The 19,326-nt window shown below is 42.6% G+C and overlaps 1 protein-coding gene across 3 annotated transcripts in view; it reads left to right on the top strand.

Moving 5' to 3' along the window:
- The window catches only part of Setdb1 (SET domain bifurcated histone lysine methyltransferase 1), a 28,475-nt gene that overhangs the window by 3,272 nt on the left and 5,877 nt on the right, over positions 1-19,326 (top strand). For 2 of the 3 annotated variants that reach the window (XM_031374812.1, XM_031374814.1), the window contains exons 3-14: positions 595-746; positions 2,258-2,292; positions 2,821-2,920; positions 4,437-4,562; positions 4,734-4,935; positions 5,812-5,885; positions 8,431-8,621; positions 8,813-8,942; positions 9,949-10,099; positions 10,203-10,361; positions 11,397-12,065; positions 13,118-13,234. In XM_031374812.1, coding sequence (XP_031230672.1) covers positions 595-746; positions 2,258-2,292; positions 2,821-2,920; positions 4,437-4,562; positions 4,734-4,935; positions 5,812-5,885; positions 8,431-8,621; positions 8,813-8,942; positions 9,949-10,099; positions 10,203-10,361; positions 11,397-12,065; positions 13,118-13,234 — 2,106 coding nt within the window. The remainder of the gene's footprint in view (positions 1-594; positions 747-2,257; positions 2,293-2,820; positions 2,921-4,436; positions 4,563-4,733; positions 4,936-5,811; positions 5,886-8,430; positions 8,622-8,812; positions 8,943-9,948; positions 10,100-10,202; positions 10,362-11,396; positions 12,066-13,117; positions 13,235-19,326) is intronic. The other variant, XM_031374813.1, reaches the window with a different exon arrangement.

Genomic DNA, 19,326 nt, shown 5'->3' with positions numbered 1-19,326 from the left:
TTTTTTTTTTTCTTTTAAAGATTTATTAATTACATTTAAGTACATTGTAGCTGTCTTCAGACACTTTTTCTTCTTGCTCTGGCCCCACTTGCTCCCTGTAGCTGTCTTCAGACACACCAGAAGAGGGCATCAGATCTCATTATGGATGGTTGTGAGCCACCATGTGGTTACTGGGATTAGAACTCATGACCTTTGGAAGAGCAGTCAGTGCTCTTACCCACTGAGCCATCTCTCCAGCCCCCGGTTTTGTTTTTTTGAGACAGGGTTTCTTTGTAACTCTGGCTGTCCTGGAACTACTTCTGTACACCACACTGGCCTTGAACTCAGAGAGCTGCTTTCCTCTGCCTCCCGAGTGCTCTGCTCTGTTTTTGTTGTTTCTAAAGGTTTCTTATTCTATAGGCCATGCTGGCCATGAACTACTGTATTGACCAAAGTGACCTCAAACCTAGATAGTCTTGGTACCTCAGGCTAAGTACTAGAATTACATGTATGAGCTCATAGGCTAGGTATTGATGAATGTATATCAATTCTATTGCTCTTATACCATACTTTCTCCATTGGCTTTGATCATTTCTACATGTGTTCTGATATTAGGGAAGTGACTAATTGTGAGTCTTTGGTGAAGGATTTCTACTCTAAGCTGGGACTACAGTATCGTGACAGTAGCTCTGAGGATGAAGCTTCCCAGCCTACAGAGATAATTGAGATTCCTGATGAAGACGATGATGTCCTCAGTATTGATTCAGGTAAATGATGAAGCTTTGGTTAGGAAAATCTTACAGTGGAAGCTGAGATACTGGAAGGTAAGCGTGTTGAAGATAAAGAATCATATTGTCAAAAAAAAAAAAAAAAGAATCATATTGTCATTAATCCAATATGCCAAATTACCTGACTGACTTATTATAACAGGTATTATTAGCATCGTAAGTGTTTTCTACATTCTGATTGCTTCCTTTTCTCATTTCAATAAGGTATATTCATTTTCTGTCTTTTCCCCCCCATGTGTTTGTGTGTAGTTTGCCTATGTCTCAGTTTCTTTTTTAGTTACTGTGATAAAATAATCTGAAAATCAGTTAAAGGACTATATTCTGGTTCCCATTTCCAGATCATATTCATGATGGTGGGGGAATTCACAGTGGCAAAGCCTAAAGCATCTGCTCTCATTGTTGTTGGCTCTGTAGTCTCATCCTGCTGCTCCTCCTATAGCTCTCTTTGTCTATTTATGAAGTCTATGGAATGGTACCACTCACAGTGAGCATGTCTATCCACCTCTACATAATCAAAATAATTCCTGATTGGCTTGCACAGACTTCTATTTCCCAAGTAATTTTGGATTCAAGTTGGTATCAGTGGTCACAGTGTATATGCACATACCCATGTTTGAGAGTAGATGTATATGGGTGGGTGTACATACATGTAGAATTCAAAAGGTTTCTATCAGGTTTCTTGCTTGGTCATTCTTCACTTTATTATGGAAGCAGGTCTTGCTGCTGAACCAAGGGTTTGCCAATACTAGCATATGTAGATAGCCAGCTCATAGTGGGTTTCTGCCTTATGAATGCTAAAATTACAGGTTTGGGTTCCGAGGATCAGAATTTATTTTATTATTTTTATTTTATTTTTTATTTTTTATTTTTTTGGTTTTTTTTTTGAGACAGGGTTTCTCTGTGTAGCCCTGGCTGTCCTGGAACTCACTCTGTAGACCAGGCTGGCCTCGAACTCAGAAATCCACCTGCCCCTGCCTCCCAAGTGCTGGGATTAAAGGCGTGCGCCACCACCGCCTGGCTATTTTTATTTTTAATGTGTTAAAAACATATCTGTCTGTGTGGGAGAGTGTTTGTGTGAGTATAACTGGTCTCAGAGCTTAGAAGAGTGCACCAGATCCACTGAGGTGTAGTGACAAGTGTTTGTGAGCTGCCAGTATGGGTACTAGAAACCAAACCCAGATCCTCTGCAATAGAACTACTCCTTTTGAACCTCTAATTCTTGACTTGAGTCCTGGTTTCTGTGTTTTGACTCTTATGCATTCTTGCTTGGCTTTCAGCTTAACTTTAAACCAGGCTAACCTCAATATACGGTGTTTCTCTTGCCTTACTTTGCTTTTTATTTTGAGGCAGGGTCTAAATTGCCCAGGCAGGCCTAGTTCTTGATCTGTAAATACAGCATTTCTTGAAGGTGCCATGTTCCTGCCTCAGTCTCTGAAGTAGCTGGGTTCGTAGGCCCTGCTTTCCTTCAATGAAGTTCTTTTCTTCCTTAGGTGATGCTGGGAGCAGAACTCCAAAAGACCAGAAGGTGAGTTGGCTTGGTTATAGGAAGTGAAGAATCATGAAATTGGGCTGAAGGGATAGGTAGTAGTGAAGGAGAGCATGCTGCTCCTCTGGAGGACTTGAGTTCAGTTCCACCACCCATGTTGAGAGGCCTTCAGCTGCCTGTAACTCCAAGTGGTCTAGTGCCCTCTTCTGGATTCTGGAGGCACCTGTATACAATTGGCATTCACTTACATGGGTAAGCAGAAGTGAAGACATAATTAAAACCAGTTCTGGTGGCACATGCCTTGAATCCTAGCACTGGGAAGGGAGAGGCAGGTGGATCTCTGTGATCAGTCAGGGCCATCTCACTAACCAGTGAGAGGTTAGTGTTCTTTGTCGTGTTGTTGTTGGTTTGTTTTGATTTTTTTTTACTTTTTTGCAGCATTAGGGTCTGCACCAGGGGTCGCTGTGCATGTTAGACAAGGGCTCTCTCACTGAGTCCCAGTTATGTCTTCCCACATTGTGTCTAACTCATAAAACTGAGGTTTATTTTCCTTCTATTTTCCTACAGCTTCGTGAAGCTATGGCCGCCTTAAGAAAATCAGCTCAAGACGTCCAGAAGTTCATGGATGCTGTCAACAAGAAAAGCAGTTCTCAAGATCTACATAAAGGTTAGTGCTGAGAAGTGTGAGCATAGATGAGAGGTAAGTTCTTTCTGGAATGTTACTGACAGTCAGCTTTGCATCTCAAAATGCTGTTTGACTAGTCAGTCTCTTTTTTTTAGTTTTTTGGTTTTTCTAGTCAGGGTTTCTCTGTGTAGCCCTGGCTGTCCTAGAACTCACTCTGTAGACCAGGCTGGCCTCGAACTCAGAAATCCACCTGCCTCTGCCTCTCAAGTGCTGGGATTAAAAGCGTATGCCACCACTGCCTGGCGTCAGTCTCTTTTTAACATCAGTTTTATGTCCACAGTCAGTCTGAGAGTGATTGATTGATGTGGTGGCTTAGGCTGTTAATTGTTGTTACTGTTGCTGTTAATAAGGAGTTGATGATAGTCGTTTGTGGCATAGGCTGGTAGAGTATACCAAAGGAGTTAGGAACTCGGGAAACTTTTGTATTCATTTCTCCTGTTAGCATAAACAGTTGGTTGTCTTGTGTTTTTGCCTTTATCCAAGAGTTTAGCAAGAGTGGCTATTGGTCACAGAATATCTCAGTATCTTCTGTTTCTACACCACCCTCTGTTTTTGAGATAGTATCTTTTGTATCCCAGGCTGGCCTTGAATTTTTTGTATTGCTGAGGATGACCATAAACTTTTGATCCTCCTGCCTTCCTTACCTGAGAACGTGAGATTACAGGCATGAGCTGTTATGCCAGGTGTATGCAGGGCTGAGGTTCAAATCCAGGGCTTTGTGCATGGTAGGCAAGCAGTCTACTGTTGTCCCAAAAACAGGAGGCCTGGGCTGGTGGCCCACCTGGCTGGCTGAGGCTCTCTCTTTCCCTGGTGGCAGGGGGCCTGGTGCTGAGGCCCAGGTCTCCCTCTCTCTCCTGGGGCTGACCTGTTTGCTGCACGGTGCCTTAATTCAAAAGGAGGCAATGTATGAATGAGTTATTTTATTGTAGGAAGGATATGCTAGTTAAGTAGAGAGAGAGAAAGGAGAAGAAGGAGGGGGGGAGAGAGAGAGAGAAGAAGGAGAGGGAGAAAGGCAGAGAAGAGAACAGAGCAGAGAGGAGAGAGAGAGAGAAAGAGGGTAAGAGTTAGAGAGGAAGGGTAAGGGTAAGAGAGTGGGGAGGGGGCAAACCGCCCCTTTTATTGTATGGGGCATGGCATGCCTGGCTTGCGGTCAGATGACTGTGTGTAAGGTCCAGCTAGAATGCTGGGAGTTTGAGGCAGTGTCTGCCTGATAGAGCACACATCTCCTGCAGGGGCAGCTGTGAGGGGTCTGTGCTGAAATCTGAGCCATTGGTCTCAGGAGCATCACCGAATGCCTACCGTCCCTTCTGAGCAGATGCTCAGTGGGTCTCTGGGGTTCTGAGGTGGCTCTGTTCTACTGGACTCTGGCTGTCAGAACTGCTCACTGCCCCACAGTCCACCAGCTGAGCTATAGTCCCATCCTACCTTACTCCCCTCTTGACCTTACCTTTCTCCATCCAACCTCTCACATCACTCTTCATAACAACTTTTGTTTCAGGAACCTTGGGTCAGGTGTCTGGAGAATTGAGCAAAGATGGGGACTTGATAGTCAGCATGAGGATTCTGGGCAAGAAGAGGACTAAGACTTGGCACAAAGGCACCCTTATTGCCATCCAGACTGTTGGTATGTGTGTTCAGGCTGGAGGAAGAACTAAGCAAAGGTAACCTGTAGGGGCCTCCATTGTTAACTTTTTCCAAAGCCTTTCCTTTTGTCTGCTCTGTTGCACCCAAGACTTACATAGGCAGTAATAGTTTTGTTTTTCTTTTTTAAAATTTTGTCTTTTCTTTTATACAGGGCTAGGAAAGAAATACAAAGTGAAATTTGACAACAAAGGAAAGAGTCTGCTGTCTGGGAACCATATTGCCTATGATTACCACCCTCCCGCTGACAAGCTATTTGTGGGCAGTCGAGTGGTGGCCAAATACAAAGATGGAAATCAGGTCTGGCTTTATGCTGGCATTGTAGCTGAGACTCCTAACGTCAAGAACAAGCTCAGGTACCTGGACAGGGATTGTAGATTGTAGGGGAGTAGGGGCTGGGAGCCCAGTGCCCATCTCTTTATACTGTGGTCAGAATTTCAGTGTTAGCTTTTGTGTCCTCAGTCCCTTCCTTGTGATCTGCTCTCTCCCTCTCTCTCTCTCTTCATACCATGTGCGCACGCGCGCACGCGTGTGTATGTGTGTGTGTGTGTGTGTGTGTGTGCTTTTTATTTTAGACATCTCTGTACATTGCTCATACTGCCATCACACATCTTTTGTTTTTCTTTTTAACAAGTTAAAGAAAGTACCAAACTGTGATTTATTTATCTTACTTTATGTGTATGGATTTGTTATTTGTGTATGTATATATACATCACATGTATGCCTGAAGCCTTCAGGAACTAAAGAAGGATGTTGCATTCCCCTGGAACTGGAATTACAGATGGTTGTAAGCCATTATGTGGGTGCTGGAAACTGAACTTAGGTCTTGGTAGCAATTACAGTACTCTTAACTACTGAGCCATCTCTCCAACCCCATTATGATATTTACGTATCTTAGATTGGTCTCAAACTCACAAACTACCTGCCTCTGTTCCTTGAGTACTGAGATTGGAGAAATGTCTCATGCAACCTTAACTGGCCTGGAATTCACTATGTCCACAGGTTGGTGTGAAACTTACAAAAATCCTCCTGCCTCTACCTGCTGAGTGCTGAGATTAAAGGTGTGTGCCTCTGTGTCTGGAAGAATAATTTCCAGAAAAGAATTCTTTTTTGTATAAAGGGAAAATGAAGGGAGACTGGAATGGCCTGTGTTTAGAGAATGAAGAGACTAATAAAGTACCCAGTGATAAAATATTCCCTGTAACCTCCATGTCTCTTTCCTTTTCCTGCAGATTTTTAATTTTTTTTGATGATGGCTATGCTTCCTATGTCACTCAGTCAGAGCTGTATCCCATTTGCCGACCACGTAAGTGTCCCTACACACTTCCTCAGCTCTAATTTCCCACTCCACTTTGTCTGTCCACTTTGTGGTAAATTAAAAAGCTTGACTTCTGTTTTGGTGTTCCAGTTTGTTTGGAGACATAGCATTGTTGCCTGACTTTGTGGCCTGAATGAACCCTAAAAGATTCTGACTGACTTTATCAACTTACAGATTTGCTTTGATTTCATTTCCAAGGAACTTAGGTTTAAAGAAGACTGCTCTCATGTTTTACATTTCTGTTTGTGTTGTCTACATAATGCTTCCTATAGAAGCTATGTGTGTGTCTGTGAGTGCACGTGTATACGGCAAGTATTCCTCAGGTGCTGTCTATCTTCTTTGTTTTTTTTTTTTTTTTCGAGACAGCATTTTTCTGTGTAGCCCTGGCTGTCCTGGAACTCACTCTGTAGACCAGGCTGGCCTCAAACTCAGAAATCCACCTGCCTCTGCCTCCCAAGTGCTGGGATTAAAGGCATATGCCATCACTGCCCAGCTTTCTTTGGTTTTCTTATTAATATTTTAGTTTACTTCATTTGTATGAATATTCTGCTTACATATATGTCAGTGCATTTGAATTTTGGTGCTGGGATTTCAGTTGGCACTGTCATTTCAAGTTAACATCCCCATCGCCAGCCTTTTTATTTATGTTCTAAGAATTCAACTCAGATCTTCATGGTGGTAAAGCAGGCACATCACCAACTGTGCTATCTCCACAGCCTTTATAACTGTTTTTAGTTTACCTTTTTGTGAGACAGGGTTTCTCTATATAGTCTTGGCTTGGCTATCTTAGAACTGTCTGTATAGACAAAGCTAGCTTTGAACCTTAGTGATGCACATGCTTCTCCTATACTTACTTATTTTTAATATCTGTGTGTGTTGTACCTGTGCGCTTAACCATTGACACCAGGTGTGAAGATGTCCTATGTCTTCTATTACTCTCTTCCTTATTGGATTGAAATAGGATCTCTCACTAAAATGGAAATTTACGATTTTGGCTAGTCTAGTTGGCCAGAGAGCTCGTAATATTTACATGTAGCTACTCCCTGAAGGTGGAATTACAAGCATGAATGGCTTTTTACATGAGTGTTGAGGATGCATACTCAGGTCCACAAACACACTTGCATAGCAAGAGTTCTTACCCACTGAACTATCTCCCTAGATCCACAATTGTTTTTAATTGCAGAAGAATCAATTACTTATTGTTAATATGGAAATAAATACATGGTAGAGTCTTTGAGTTTTTAAATTTTATGTTTGCATGTTTTCGTATGTTTGGGATTGTATGTAGGCCAAAGTTAATATTAGATGAAATTGCTGTCTACTGATTGTTTATTGAGACAGTTATTGGTTAAACCTGGAGCTTCCCAACTCTAGCTAGCCAGGCTGCCTTGGGGATATTGTGTTTCTGCTTCCTGACTGTTAGAATTATAGACAGTCTTCACACCTTCTTAGTTTTTACAAGGGTTCTGTGAATGTGATTATCATGCTTGCATGGCAGGTGCTTTATCTACTTAACCATCTCTCCTGTAGTTCAAGCTGGCCTTGAGTTCTGTGTATAGTGTATAGTTAAGGCTGTTCATTAACTTCTAATCTTCTTCCTCTGTCTCCTACATGCTGAGATTATTGGTACATGACACCATTCATGACTATATTGTTTGTGTGTGTGTGTGTGTGTGTGTGTGTGTGTGTGTGTGTAAGCTGGAAGTTAATATTGGGTATCTTGTCTCTAGACAGGGTCTTCCATGGAAGCTCTGACCAGTTGGCTTTAGCTAGGCTGTCTTGCTGGCTGGTGGATGGGCCATCATTCTTTTTGAATCCACCTTCCCCCCACAATGCTGAAGTTGCAGATATGTGCCATGACACCCAGCCTATGTCAGCGCTGGGTGTCTGAGTTAGGCTGGAGGGTGGTTCAGCAGTTAAGAGTACTTGATGCTCTTGCAGAAGGCCCAAGCTCAGTTCCCAACACTCATATTTGGCAGCTCACAGCTTTCGGTAACTCCAGTTCCAAGGTACCCAATGTGCTCTTCTGACTTCTTTTGTTGGAGGACTGTACATACATGATGTACAGAAATACTCAGGCAAAACACATAAAATTTTAAAAGAAAGGAAAATTTGGTGGGAATGAAAAAAATAGGCTTTGGTGTAACTCGGTGGTGGACACCTCTTGCTTTGCATGTGGATCACCAACAAATTGATAAGAAAAAGAAGCAGTCCAGGCAGTGGTAGTGCACACCTTTGATCCCTGCACTCAGTAAACAGAGGCAAGGGATCTCTGGAGGCTAGCTTGGTCTCCAGAACAAGTTCCAGGACAGCCAAGGCTACATGAATTGCTTAGGTCTGTGTGTGGCTTAGTTTGGTATTTAAGTTATATATGCATTTGTACATTAGTCTCTGTACTTAAGATGGTCTTGGTTTTGCTTCCCTTGAGGTTATGCATTTATTTTTTTCTCTTTAAATTTTGAAAGTGCCAACCGTTCTTCCCTTTCAAGATATGTCCTTCCTGTCCTCAGCTCTGCTTCTTTCCTTTGGACAGTGAAAAAGACGTGGGAAGACATAGAAGATAGCTCCTGCCGGGACTTCATAGAGGAATATATCACTGCCTATCCAAACCGCCCAATGGTACTTCTCAAGAGTGGCCAGCTTATCAAAACTGAGTGGGAAGGCACATGGTGGAAGTCTCGAGTTGAAGAGGTGGATGGCAGCCTAGTCAGAATCCTCTTTCTGGTAATGTTCTCCCAAAGAAGAATTTGTGGTAATATTAGGGGGCAGATACCAGGGAAGTGGTTAATTGTGTAAAGATATTGCTGCCAAGCCTGATGATAAGAGGTGACACATGGTGTATATTCTTCACAAGAGACAGGATTGATTCTAACTCTGAACCTACTTTTCTCCCTCCTTTTGCTTCTGCCTCCCAGGATGACAAAAGATGTGAGTGGATCTATCGAGGCTCTACACGCCTGGAACCTATGTTCAGTATGAAGACATCCTCAGCCTCTGCAATGGAAAAGAAGCAAGGGGGGCAACTCAGAACCCGTCCTAATATGGGTATGTTCTAAAAGATAGCTAGAGAAGGGAAGAGACAGGGTATACTAGCACAGAAAATTATGTATTGCAGCTGTCCCTTTATTTACTAGAGCAATACCATTAACTCACTGGATAGAGATAAGTGTCTAAAATATTTTCATTAGTGTTGATGGCTTTGTGGAGCTGCTTCCACATTGCTGTGTTTTTTATTTATCCTAAATACCCACATATAGCCAGACATGTTAGTGCAGACATATAATCAATTCCAGCACTTGGAAGGCAGAAATAGGAATATCTGGAATTCAAGACTATCCTTGGCTATTTAGTGAGTTTGAGGCCAGTCATGATTACGTGTGACCATGCTTCAAAACAACAAAACTCGTTCCAAAACCAGTGTTTACTAGTATGCCCCTTATTGGTATAAATAGTAAAAGCAGAAAAGGTTAAAACCTAGAAAATTTGTCATTTATCACTTTTATATATGAATATAGGCATACACATGCCAAGGTGCTTGTGTAGTCAGAGGACCATCTCAGCTTTAGAATTAACCTTCCTTGTTTGAACCAAGCTCTGTTGTTCATTGCTGTATGTGTAAGGCTAGCTGCCCCGCACCGGAGATTCTCTGTTCTCCCTCCTATTTCCATGCAGAAGCACTGGGGATTACGGACACATGCTGCCATGCCTGGCTTTACAGAGGTTCTGTGGATTTGAATTCAGGTCCTTATGCTTGTGTCACTGAGCCATCTTCATATTACAATTGCTGCATTCTCCTTGTTCTTGTTTGGATTGGGTTTTCTTTTTGTTGTCTTTTTTGAGACAGGGTTTCTCTGTGTAGCTTTGGCTGGCCTTGAACTCACGGAAATCTACCTACTTCTACATTCCAGGTGCTGGGACTAATGGTGTGCACTACCATCGCCTGGTTATTTCCTGCATTTTTATATTACATTATTGATAGGGTATATGCATAAGAATATCTGGCACAGCTGTCATCCTCTTATCAGTCAGTTTTTGTTCATTTTTTCTGTAGGTGCTGTGAGGAGCAAAGGTCCTGTTGTTCAGTACACACAGGATCTAACCAGTACTGGAATCCAGTTTAAAGCCATGGAGCCCCTTCAGCCTATAGCTCCACCAGCCCCACTTCCTATACCTCCTCTTTCCCCTCAAGCAGCTGACACTGAGTGAGTGGTCAATCATTCTTTTTACTTCCAGTTATTTTATTTTATTTTTTTACCACACATACCTTCTGAAGCCTTACTATGTTGTCTTTTCTGATTCCCCTAGAAGCTTAGAAAGCCAACTTGCTCAATCACGGAAACAAGTAGCCAAAAAGAGCACATCATTCCGACCAGGATCTGTGGGTTCTGGCCATTCCTCCCCTACTTCGTCTACACTCAGTGAAAATGTCCCTGCTGGGAAAATTGGGATAAACCAGACATATAGGTAAGAAAACCTCAGACACTGGTCAGCTTAACAACATGGACTCTAAGGGCCTTTATGTTATTGAGAAACTTGGACTTGAAAAGGCAGCTTCTGAGAAGCTGGTAATAAGAATAGTTAAACTAGAAATTCCATATCTAAGAAACACACTGTTACCAGAAAGTCATTTGACAAAAGTTCTTGAACATAGTAACATTATCCTTGCATCAATAGAAAGGAGACACCATCAAGCCTTTTCCTTGACTCTTAGGAGATGGCCAGGATGTTTCGAACCTTGGGAGAATGGTAGATTCCACTTCCATAACATAAGGCATGCATTAGGGAGAAGTACCCTGAACTAGAGAGGCAATCTGCCTGAAGGTTCAACAGGGAGTAGCATGGTATTGTTTGTTGTCCAGGCTTGTTTGGTAAGGCAAAGGATCTGACATTCTTCAGCATCCAGAGCACAGCTGGCTGGGTGTATTGGTACACACCTGTAATTCCAGTTGTTGGGAGGACAGAGCAGAGGATCAGAAGCTGCAGGATAGCCTAGGCTACATGAGACTTTGTCTCAAACAGCAAAACATACAAACTATATGAGGGCTGGAGAGATGGCTCAGCAGTTAAGAGCATTGATTGCTCTTCCAGAGGTCCTGAGTTCAGTTTCCAGCAACCACATGGTGGCTCGCAGTCATCTGTAATGAGATCTGATGCCCTCTTCTGGTGTGTCTGAAGACAGTGACAGTATACTCACATACATAAAAAATAAATAAATTAAAAAACAAAAAACTAGCCAGGCAGTGGTGGTGCATGCCTTTAATCCCAGCACTTGGGAGGCAGAGGCAGGTGGATTTCTGAGTTCGAGGCCAGCCTGTTCTACAGAGTGAGTTCCAGGACAGCCAGGGCTACACAGAGAAACCCTGTCTCAAAAAAAAAAAAAAGAAGAAGAAGAAGAAGAAGGAAAAAAAACTGAGAGAAATGGCTTAGCCAGGTGGAGAGAAGACTGCATAGCACATAGGCTTGTTACCTCCTACTCTAATGTCTGCTTTTCATTTGCAGGTTACCTTTGGCCTCGGTAACATCTACCCCAGCACCTGTAGCCCCTCCAGGACCTCCAGCCCCCACAGGGCCTCCAGCCCCTCCAGGGCCTCTAGCTCCTCCAGCCTTCCATGGCATGTTAGAGCGGGCACCAGCTGAGCCCTCCTACCGTGCCCCCATGGAGAAGCTTTTCTATTTACCTCATGTCTGCAGTTACACTTGTTTGTCCCGGATCAGACCCATGAGGAACGAACAGTATCGGGGCAAGAACCCTCTATTGGTTCCACTACTGTATGACTTCCGGAGGATGACAGCTCGGCGCAGAGTTAACCGCAAAATGGGCTTTCACGTAATCTATAAGACACCCTGTGGTCTCTGCCTTCGGACAATGCAGGAGATAGAGCGCTACCTTTTTGAGACTGGCTGTGACTTCCTGTTCCTGGAGATGTTCTGTTTGGATCCTTATGTTCTTGTTGACAGAAAGTTTCAACCCTTTAAGCCTTTTTACTATATTTTGGACATCACCTATGGCAAGGAAGATGTTCCCCTGTCCTGTGTTAATGAGATTGACACAACTCCCCCACCCCAGGTGGCCTACAGCAAGGAACGAATTCCTGGCAAGGGTGTTTTCATTAACACAGGCCCTGAATTTCTGGTTGGCTGTGACTGCAAGGATGGGTGTCGGGATAAGTGAGTTGGTGGGGTGTGCCAGGCACTGATGTCTCTACCTTCAGGTTTATTATAATTGCTTTTCTTTTTTATTTCTTTTATTCATTTTTATTTGTATTGCTTTCCCTATCTTCCTTTCCCTCCTCACAGCTAGAATTCTGCTAAGGTCACAATGAAATGTAGATACAGAAACTGGGTACGATGGCACAAACCTGTAATTTCAGGATTTGAAATTCAGCATTGTGGCAGTTTCACCTTGAGTTCTGGGCAAGCCTGCACTTCATAATAACTTTGAAGCAGTGAGATCTTATTGGGGAAAAAAACAGAGAGAGAGAAAACATGAGATAGGGAGACTAGGGTATGATCGTCTTATATGGCCCCATGAGTAACCCTGGGAATGTTTGGATTTTGTTCTGTTCCTGTCCACACTTGCTGTTTCTGTCTCACCCTTTCTTAAACTTTTTTTTTTTTTTAAATAAGTCACTTTTTATTTATTTATTTATTTATTTATTTATTTATTTTGGGTTTTTTGAGACAGGGTTTCTCTATATAGCCTTGGCTGTCCTGGAACTCACTCTGTAGACCAGGCTGGCCTCGAACTCAGTGATCCACCTGCCTGTGCCTCCCAAGTGCTGGGATTAAAGGCGTAGGGCACCACTGCCCCAGCTCCCCTTTTTTGTTTGTTTGTTTGTTTGTTTGTTTCCCCGAGACAGGATTTCTCTGTGTAGCCGTGGCTGTCCTAGAACTCAGGACCAGGCTAAGACCAGGCTGGCCTCGAACTCAGAAATTCGCCTGCCAGTGCCCCTCCTTACCACACATGGGCACTTAGGGCCTGGCAGAGCCTGGGCTAATATGAGTGGCTGCAGCTAGCAGGTCTTAAGTTGTAGACTCAACTCAGTTTTGATTTAAGACAGCTCAAGCTGGCCCAGAACTCACTAGCTGAAGGTAGCAGTTAATTCCTGATCCTCCCATGTCTTAAATGCTGGATTACAGATGTGGATCACTGTGTCCAGTTCCCATCCTCATGAACCTCATAAAACCACAGCTCTAGTCATCCTTTTCTCTCTCTGCAGATCCAAATGTGCCTGCCATCAGCTAACTATCCAGGCCACAGCCTGTACCCCAGGGGGTCAAGTCAACCCTAACTCTGGCTACCAGTACAAAAGACTAGAAGAGTGTCTGCCCACAGGGTAAGTGCTCAGTTTGGCCAAGTCCTCAGGGGAATGCATTCTTGTTTTTCTGTTTGTAAGAACCTTTGGGAGGCTAAAGCAGGAAGATAGTATCATACCCATCTGAGCTATGATACCAAAATTCTGTCTCAAACAAATCTGAGAGTGATTAGAGTTCTTTGGGGTTTTGTTTTGTTTTGTTTTTTGTTTTGTTTTGTTTTTTTGTTTTTCAAAACAAGAGTTTCTCTGTGTAACCCTGGCTGTCCTGGAAGTCATTCTGTAGACCAGGCTGGCTTCGAACTCAGAAATCCACCTGCCTCTGCTGGGATTCAAGGCGTGCGCCACCACTGCCCGGCTTTAATAATTTTCTTATGCAGAAACCTTAGAAGGATATGATAGCATATGCTTGAAATCCCAGCACTCAGGAGGCAGATGCAGAAGGATTGCTTGATTTCTAGGTCAGCTTGAACTGTGCAGCGAGACCTTGTGTAGAAACAAACAAAAATGGGACTGGCAATGCTCAGCAGTGAAGAGCACTTGCCGGGCAGTGGTGGCGCACTCCTTGAATCCCAGCACTTGGGAGGCAGAGAGGCAGGTGGATTTCTGAGTTCAAGGTCAGCCTGGTCTACAGAGTGAGTTCCAGGACAGCTAGGGCTACACAGAGAAACCGTGTCTCGAAAACAACAACAACAAAAAAAAGAGCACTTGTTCTTGCAGACGATCTGGTACACACATGTATACAGACATGCATGCAAACAAAGCACTTATAGACCTAAGATTAATTTCATAGATGTGTGAATGTTCTGATTATGACTTACCCTAGCAAGTGAAATATATTCAGAGACAGTAGGAAGAATGAATGACAGGGCTTTATTTTTTTGTTTTGGTTTGGTTTTTGGTTTTTCTTTCTTTTTCTTTTTTTTTAAAGATTTATTTATTATTATATGTAAGTACACTGTAGTTGTCTTCAGACACACCAGAAAAGGGCATCAGATCTCATTACAGATGGTTGTGAGCCCCCATGTGGTTGAACTCAGGATCTTCGGAAGAGCTGAAGGTGCTCTTACCCCCTGAGCAATCTCTCCAGTCCCCTGATTTTTTGGTTTTTCTTTTTTTTTTCTTTTTTTCTTTTTTTTTTAATGTTTTTACCTTTATTTGTTTTTGTTTGTTTGTTTGTTTTTCAAGACAGGGTTTCAGGGTTTCTCTGTGTAGCCCTGACTGTCCTGGAACTCACTCTGTAGACCAGGCTGGCCTTGAACTCAGAAATCTGCCTGCCTCTGAACTTTTGTTTGTGGGTTGGTTTTTCAAGATAGTGTTTCCCTGTGTAGCTCTGACTTCCTAGAACTCACTTTGTAGACCTGAATGACCTCAAACTCAAAGATCCACTTGCTAAGCCTCCTGAGTGCTGGAATGAAAGGCGTGCACCATCATGTGTGGTTATATATAGAACTTGATAAACGGACTAGAGAGTGGGATGAAAGAAGTAGAATGGAGGACAGTCTCCAGACGTTTTGCTTGAGGAAACAACTGGTTATTGATGCTGCATATTTAGTTGGAAAACCAAAGGGTGTGCAGCTGAGTGTTGTTTCACCTTGTTTTCGACCATGTTAAATTAGGCAGTCCAAATACAAATGTGAAGAAGATGGTAAAATTTCTGGAGCAGGATGCGCATGGTGATACATACCCTTAAATCAGTATTCCTAGAGTCAGAGGCAGACTTCTGTGAGTTTGAAACTAGCCTGTTTAATGTTTAAGAACACTAAAAACAAATAGATAAAAAAGTTAAGGGCTAGACGAAAAGACCTGGGTGTCCTAAGAAGAGAAACAATAAATTTGAATGAATGTTCATAGCTAGTCCTTGAGTACCACATTTAGAGTTTGCATCAATATCTGGGACTCAGGACAGGTTTGGAAGAAGAAATATAGTGATAGTGGAAAATAGTCCAGCAAACTGTACATAGAACTAATAAGCCCAGTCCTTGAGTGTATATAATTAACACAGGCAAAGAGAAAAGCGTACATAAGATTGCTTCATTTTCCATAATCAAAAGGTCTACTTCTAAATTGAAAGGTATGCTTAGTCTAGGGGGTGCAGCTTGGTGATAGAGCACTTGCCCATTATGTATGAGACTCTGGGTTCAGTTCCCAGCATAATAAACCAAAATAGATTCCCATTAATAGACATAATCAGAGGTGATTATACTCACCTTTACTCGAAGCACTCTGGGTGGAGAGGCAGATGGATCTCTGTGAGTTCGAAGCCAGCCTGGTTTACAGAACAAGTTCCAGGACAGCCAAGGATTCACAGAAAAACTTTGTTTTGAAAGAGAGAATCAAAGGTTGTGTGTAGCTTAGTAGAATGATTGCCTAGTGTCCACAGAGTCTTGGGTTCGAACACCAGCAGGACATAAAGTGGTTGTGGACATGGAGGCTGGAGGATCAGAAGTGTGAGTTCATCCTCAGCTACCTAAGGATATCAAGGTCAACCTGGGTACATGAGACCCTGTCCCTCCAGTTCCAGGGGTTCCTTCCAGGATACCTGTACTCAGCTGTGTTTGTGTTGAATATACACACAATTTAATAAAAAGAAAAAAATGTGGGTGCAGTGGGTGAAAATCTATAGTCCCAAAATTCAGGAAGCACAGACTGAAGGATCTTTGGAAGTTGAAAGCCAACCTAGTCTATTAGTGAGGTTTAGGAAAACCAGAGCTACAAACTGAATCTTTTTCTCTCAAAGAGAAACAAAAAAGGCTCAGTGGTTAAGAGCACTATCTGCTCTTCCAGAGGACTGAGGTTAAATTCTCAGCACCACACACCAACACAACTATAAATCCAGTTCCAGGAGTTGCTGTACCCTCAAAAGGCATAAATGCAGGCGAAACACCAATGCACATAAACAAATGTTTGGTTTGTTTGTTTGTTTGTTTCGAGACAGGGTTTCTCTGTGTAGCCTTGGCTGTCCTGGAACTCATTCTGTAGACCAGGCTGGCCTCGAACTCAGAAATCTGCCTGCCTCTGCCTCCCAAGTGCTGGGATTAAAGGCATGAGCCACCACTGCCTGGCTCCAATTTGTATTTTGATTTAAAAATTTCTACTTTTTGTTCGTTTGTTGTGTTTTGAGATGGGTCTTACATAGACCATGCTGTTCTAAAACTCAGACACTGACTCTCACGTGGAAAATATGACACATCAGGGCTGGAGAGATGGCTCAGCAGTTAAGAGCACTGACTGCTCTTCCGAAGGTCCTGAGTTCAGATCCCAGCAACCACATGGTGGCTCACAGCCATCCATAATGAGATCTGATGCCCTCTTCTGGTATGTCTGAAAACAGCTGTGTGTGTGTGTGTGTGTGTGTGTGTGTGTGTGTGTGTGTCTGTGTGTGTGTGTGTGTCTGTGTGTGTGTGTCTGTGTGTGTGTGTATGTATATATATGTATATATATATATATATAAAACAATAAATCTTTAAAAATATATAATGACCACTTAACTACATATCCAGTCCTACAAGAAACAGACTTTTCTTTCTCTCTTTAAAAAAAAAACAAAAACCAGGGCCAGTGGTGGCGCACGCCTTTAATCCCAGCACTTGGGAGGCAGAGGCAGAGGCAGGTGGATTTCTGAGTTTGAGGCCAGCCTGGTCTATAGAATGAGTTCCAGGACAGCCAAGGCTACACACAGAAACCCTATCTCGAAAAACAAAACAAAAAAACAAAAAACAAAACAAACAAACAAAAAAAAACAGAAAAAGACTTCAGTTCTTTTTTGAAACAGGTTCTCCATCTTTATAAAGCCCAGGCCATCATTGAAACTTGCTATCTTCCTAGGTTGGCCTCCCAAGTGCTAGAATTACAAGCCAGTACCACCATATCTAGCAAAAATATTTCTGAATAAGTACAAATATATGTCACTCATATATATAAAACTATTAGTTGCCCAATTCACATGGATTTCATTCTAACCCTTGACTTCAAAAACACTATACTCTAGCCCACTTCTCTCCCTCTAAAGTTATTTGAAGTGTGTTTACATCCATTACTTCCTAGATCCATTTCACTCTGTTTTTTTAGCCTACCTCTGGGTTTTTTGTGCAGGAGATGTGTTCTTGGCACCTTCCACTGCTTTTGTTTGACTCTCTTTAACCTTGATCTCTCAGTTTCAGTCTCCTGTCTTCAACCTGTCCCTGGGTACTTGAAAAGTAGGCCTTTTCCCCTAGGAATTTGTTTTGTTTGCTAGACTAGCTTCCATTTCACTGTATAGCCAATGATGACTTTGAATTCCTGATCTTTAAGTATTTCTAATAACTTCCTTGACTCAATTGTGGGGTCTTTTTTTTTACATTACAAAGTAAGCTTACATTGTATCCTATCCCCGACCCCCAACCCCACTATGAGTGCAGTGTTACAGAGTAGCCACTGAAAGACATTTTGAGGAATGAATAAATGATACTTAGTATGGTTATTCTGATGGCTTCCTGTGCTGGTAACAAATATGAATTGCCCCCTAATTCCCAATAGGCTTTAACTTATTTTTGTGGTGCTGGCAGTCAAGCCCCAGGTCTTTTCATGTCAGGCAAGGTCACTCCACTGAGCTGCATAAACAGTCCTTTCTAAAGTTGGGGTAAAAAAATTAACTTTTATTTTTATTTTTTAATATTTGTTTGTTTGTTTGTTTGTTTGTTTTTTGAGACAGGGTTTCTCTGTGTAGCCCTGGCTGTCCTGGAACTCACTCTGGAGACCAGGCTGGCCTCGAACTCAGAAATCCGCCTGCCTCTGCCTCCCAAGTGCTGGGATTAAAGGTGTGCGTGCGCCACCACTGCCTGGCAACTTTTATTTTTATTTTATTGTTGAATTGATTTAGGTTCATTCTTACTTGGTATATCTTCCATACTTGCATGTATGTGCACTATGTATGTGCCTTTTGGATCCCCTGGAATTGGGTTTACTGATGGTTCTAAGCTGTGAACTGAACCCAGGTCCTCTGCAAGAGCAACAAGTGATCCTAAGTGCTGAGCTGTCTGTCTCTCCAGTCCCTTGTATTTTGAGACAGGTTAGAACCAGATAGCCCTGGTTGGCCTTGAACTCTCAGTGTTGCCAAGGGTCACCTTGAGTTTCTGAAACTCCTGCATCCACTTCCTAAATCCTGGGTTTACAGAAATATACCACCATCACCAGTATATAGGGATCTAATTCAGGGATTCTTGCATACTAAGCACGCACATTACTTAGCTAAGCTACATCCCCTGCCCTTCGTGGATATGTGTAGTCTGGGGGGGTTGGAAATCAGAGGTCAATATCATGTGTCTTTTCTCGTTACCTCCCTTCCTTCCCCCTCAGAGTTTCTCTGTGTAGCTTTGGCTATTTAGAGTGTTAGCCTCTGCCTCTGGAATGCTGGGATTAAAGGTATACACCAACAACTGGCAATTATTTGTACGTTTTATCAGGAGCTTTTTGTTTTATATTAGATTTTTGCAGTTTTGAGACAGGGTCTCTCTTCAGTATGTTAGAACTTAAGTGTGTTGACCAGACTGGCATTAAACTCAGATCACCTGCACCTGCCTCCCATGATACTTTCTCTTTTCTTCAGTTGTTGAATTGGTAATATGAGGTTAAAGTTATTATGATCCTTTTCTTTGTGTACTCCCAATGTTTGACACAACTCTTTCTTTTTTCTTTCTTTCTTTTTGTTTTTGTTTTAGTTTTTGTTTTTGTTTGTTTTTCAAGGCAGGGTTTGTCTGTGAAGCCCTGGCTGTCTTGGAACTCACTCTGTAGACCAGGCTGAACTCAAACTCAGAAATTCGCCTGCCTCTGCCTCCCAAGTGCTGGAATTAAAGATGTGTACCACCACTGCCCAGCAATACAGCTCTTGTTAAATAAATGTTATTGAAAACTTAGCATATGGTCTGGAGAGATGGCTCAGTGGTTAAGAGCACTGACTGCTCTTCCAGAGATCCTGAGTTCAATTCCCAGCAGCCACATGGTGGCTCACAAACATCCGTAATGAGTTCTGATGCCCTCTTCTGGTGTGTCAGAATAATAAATAAATAAATCTTTAAGAAAATATATTTAGCCGGGCGGTGGTGGCGCACGCCTTTAATCCCAGCACTTGGGAGGCA

The sequence above is a fragment of the Mastomys coucha genome, unplaced genomic scaffold, assembly GCF_008632895.1.
Source record: "Mastomys coucha isolate ucsf_1 unplaced genomic scaffold, UCSF_Mcou_1 pScaffold16, whole genome shotgun sequence".
Lineage (NCBI taxonomy): Eukaryota > Metazoa > Chordata > Mammalia > Rodentia > Muridae > Mastomys > Mastomys coucha.
The sequence above is the reverse complement of the archived record's forward strand: the minus strand, read 5'-3'. Positions and strand labels throughout refer to the sequence as shown.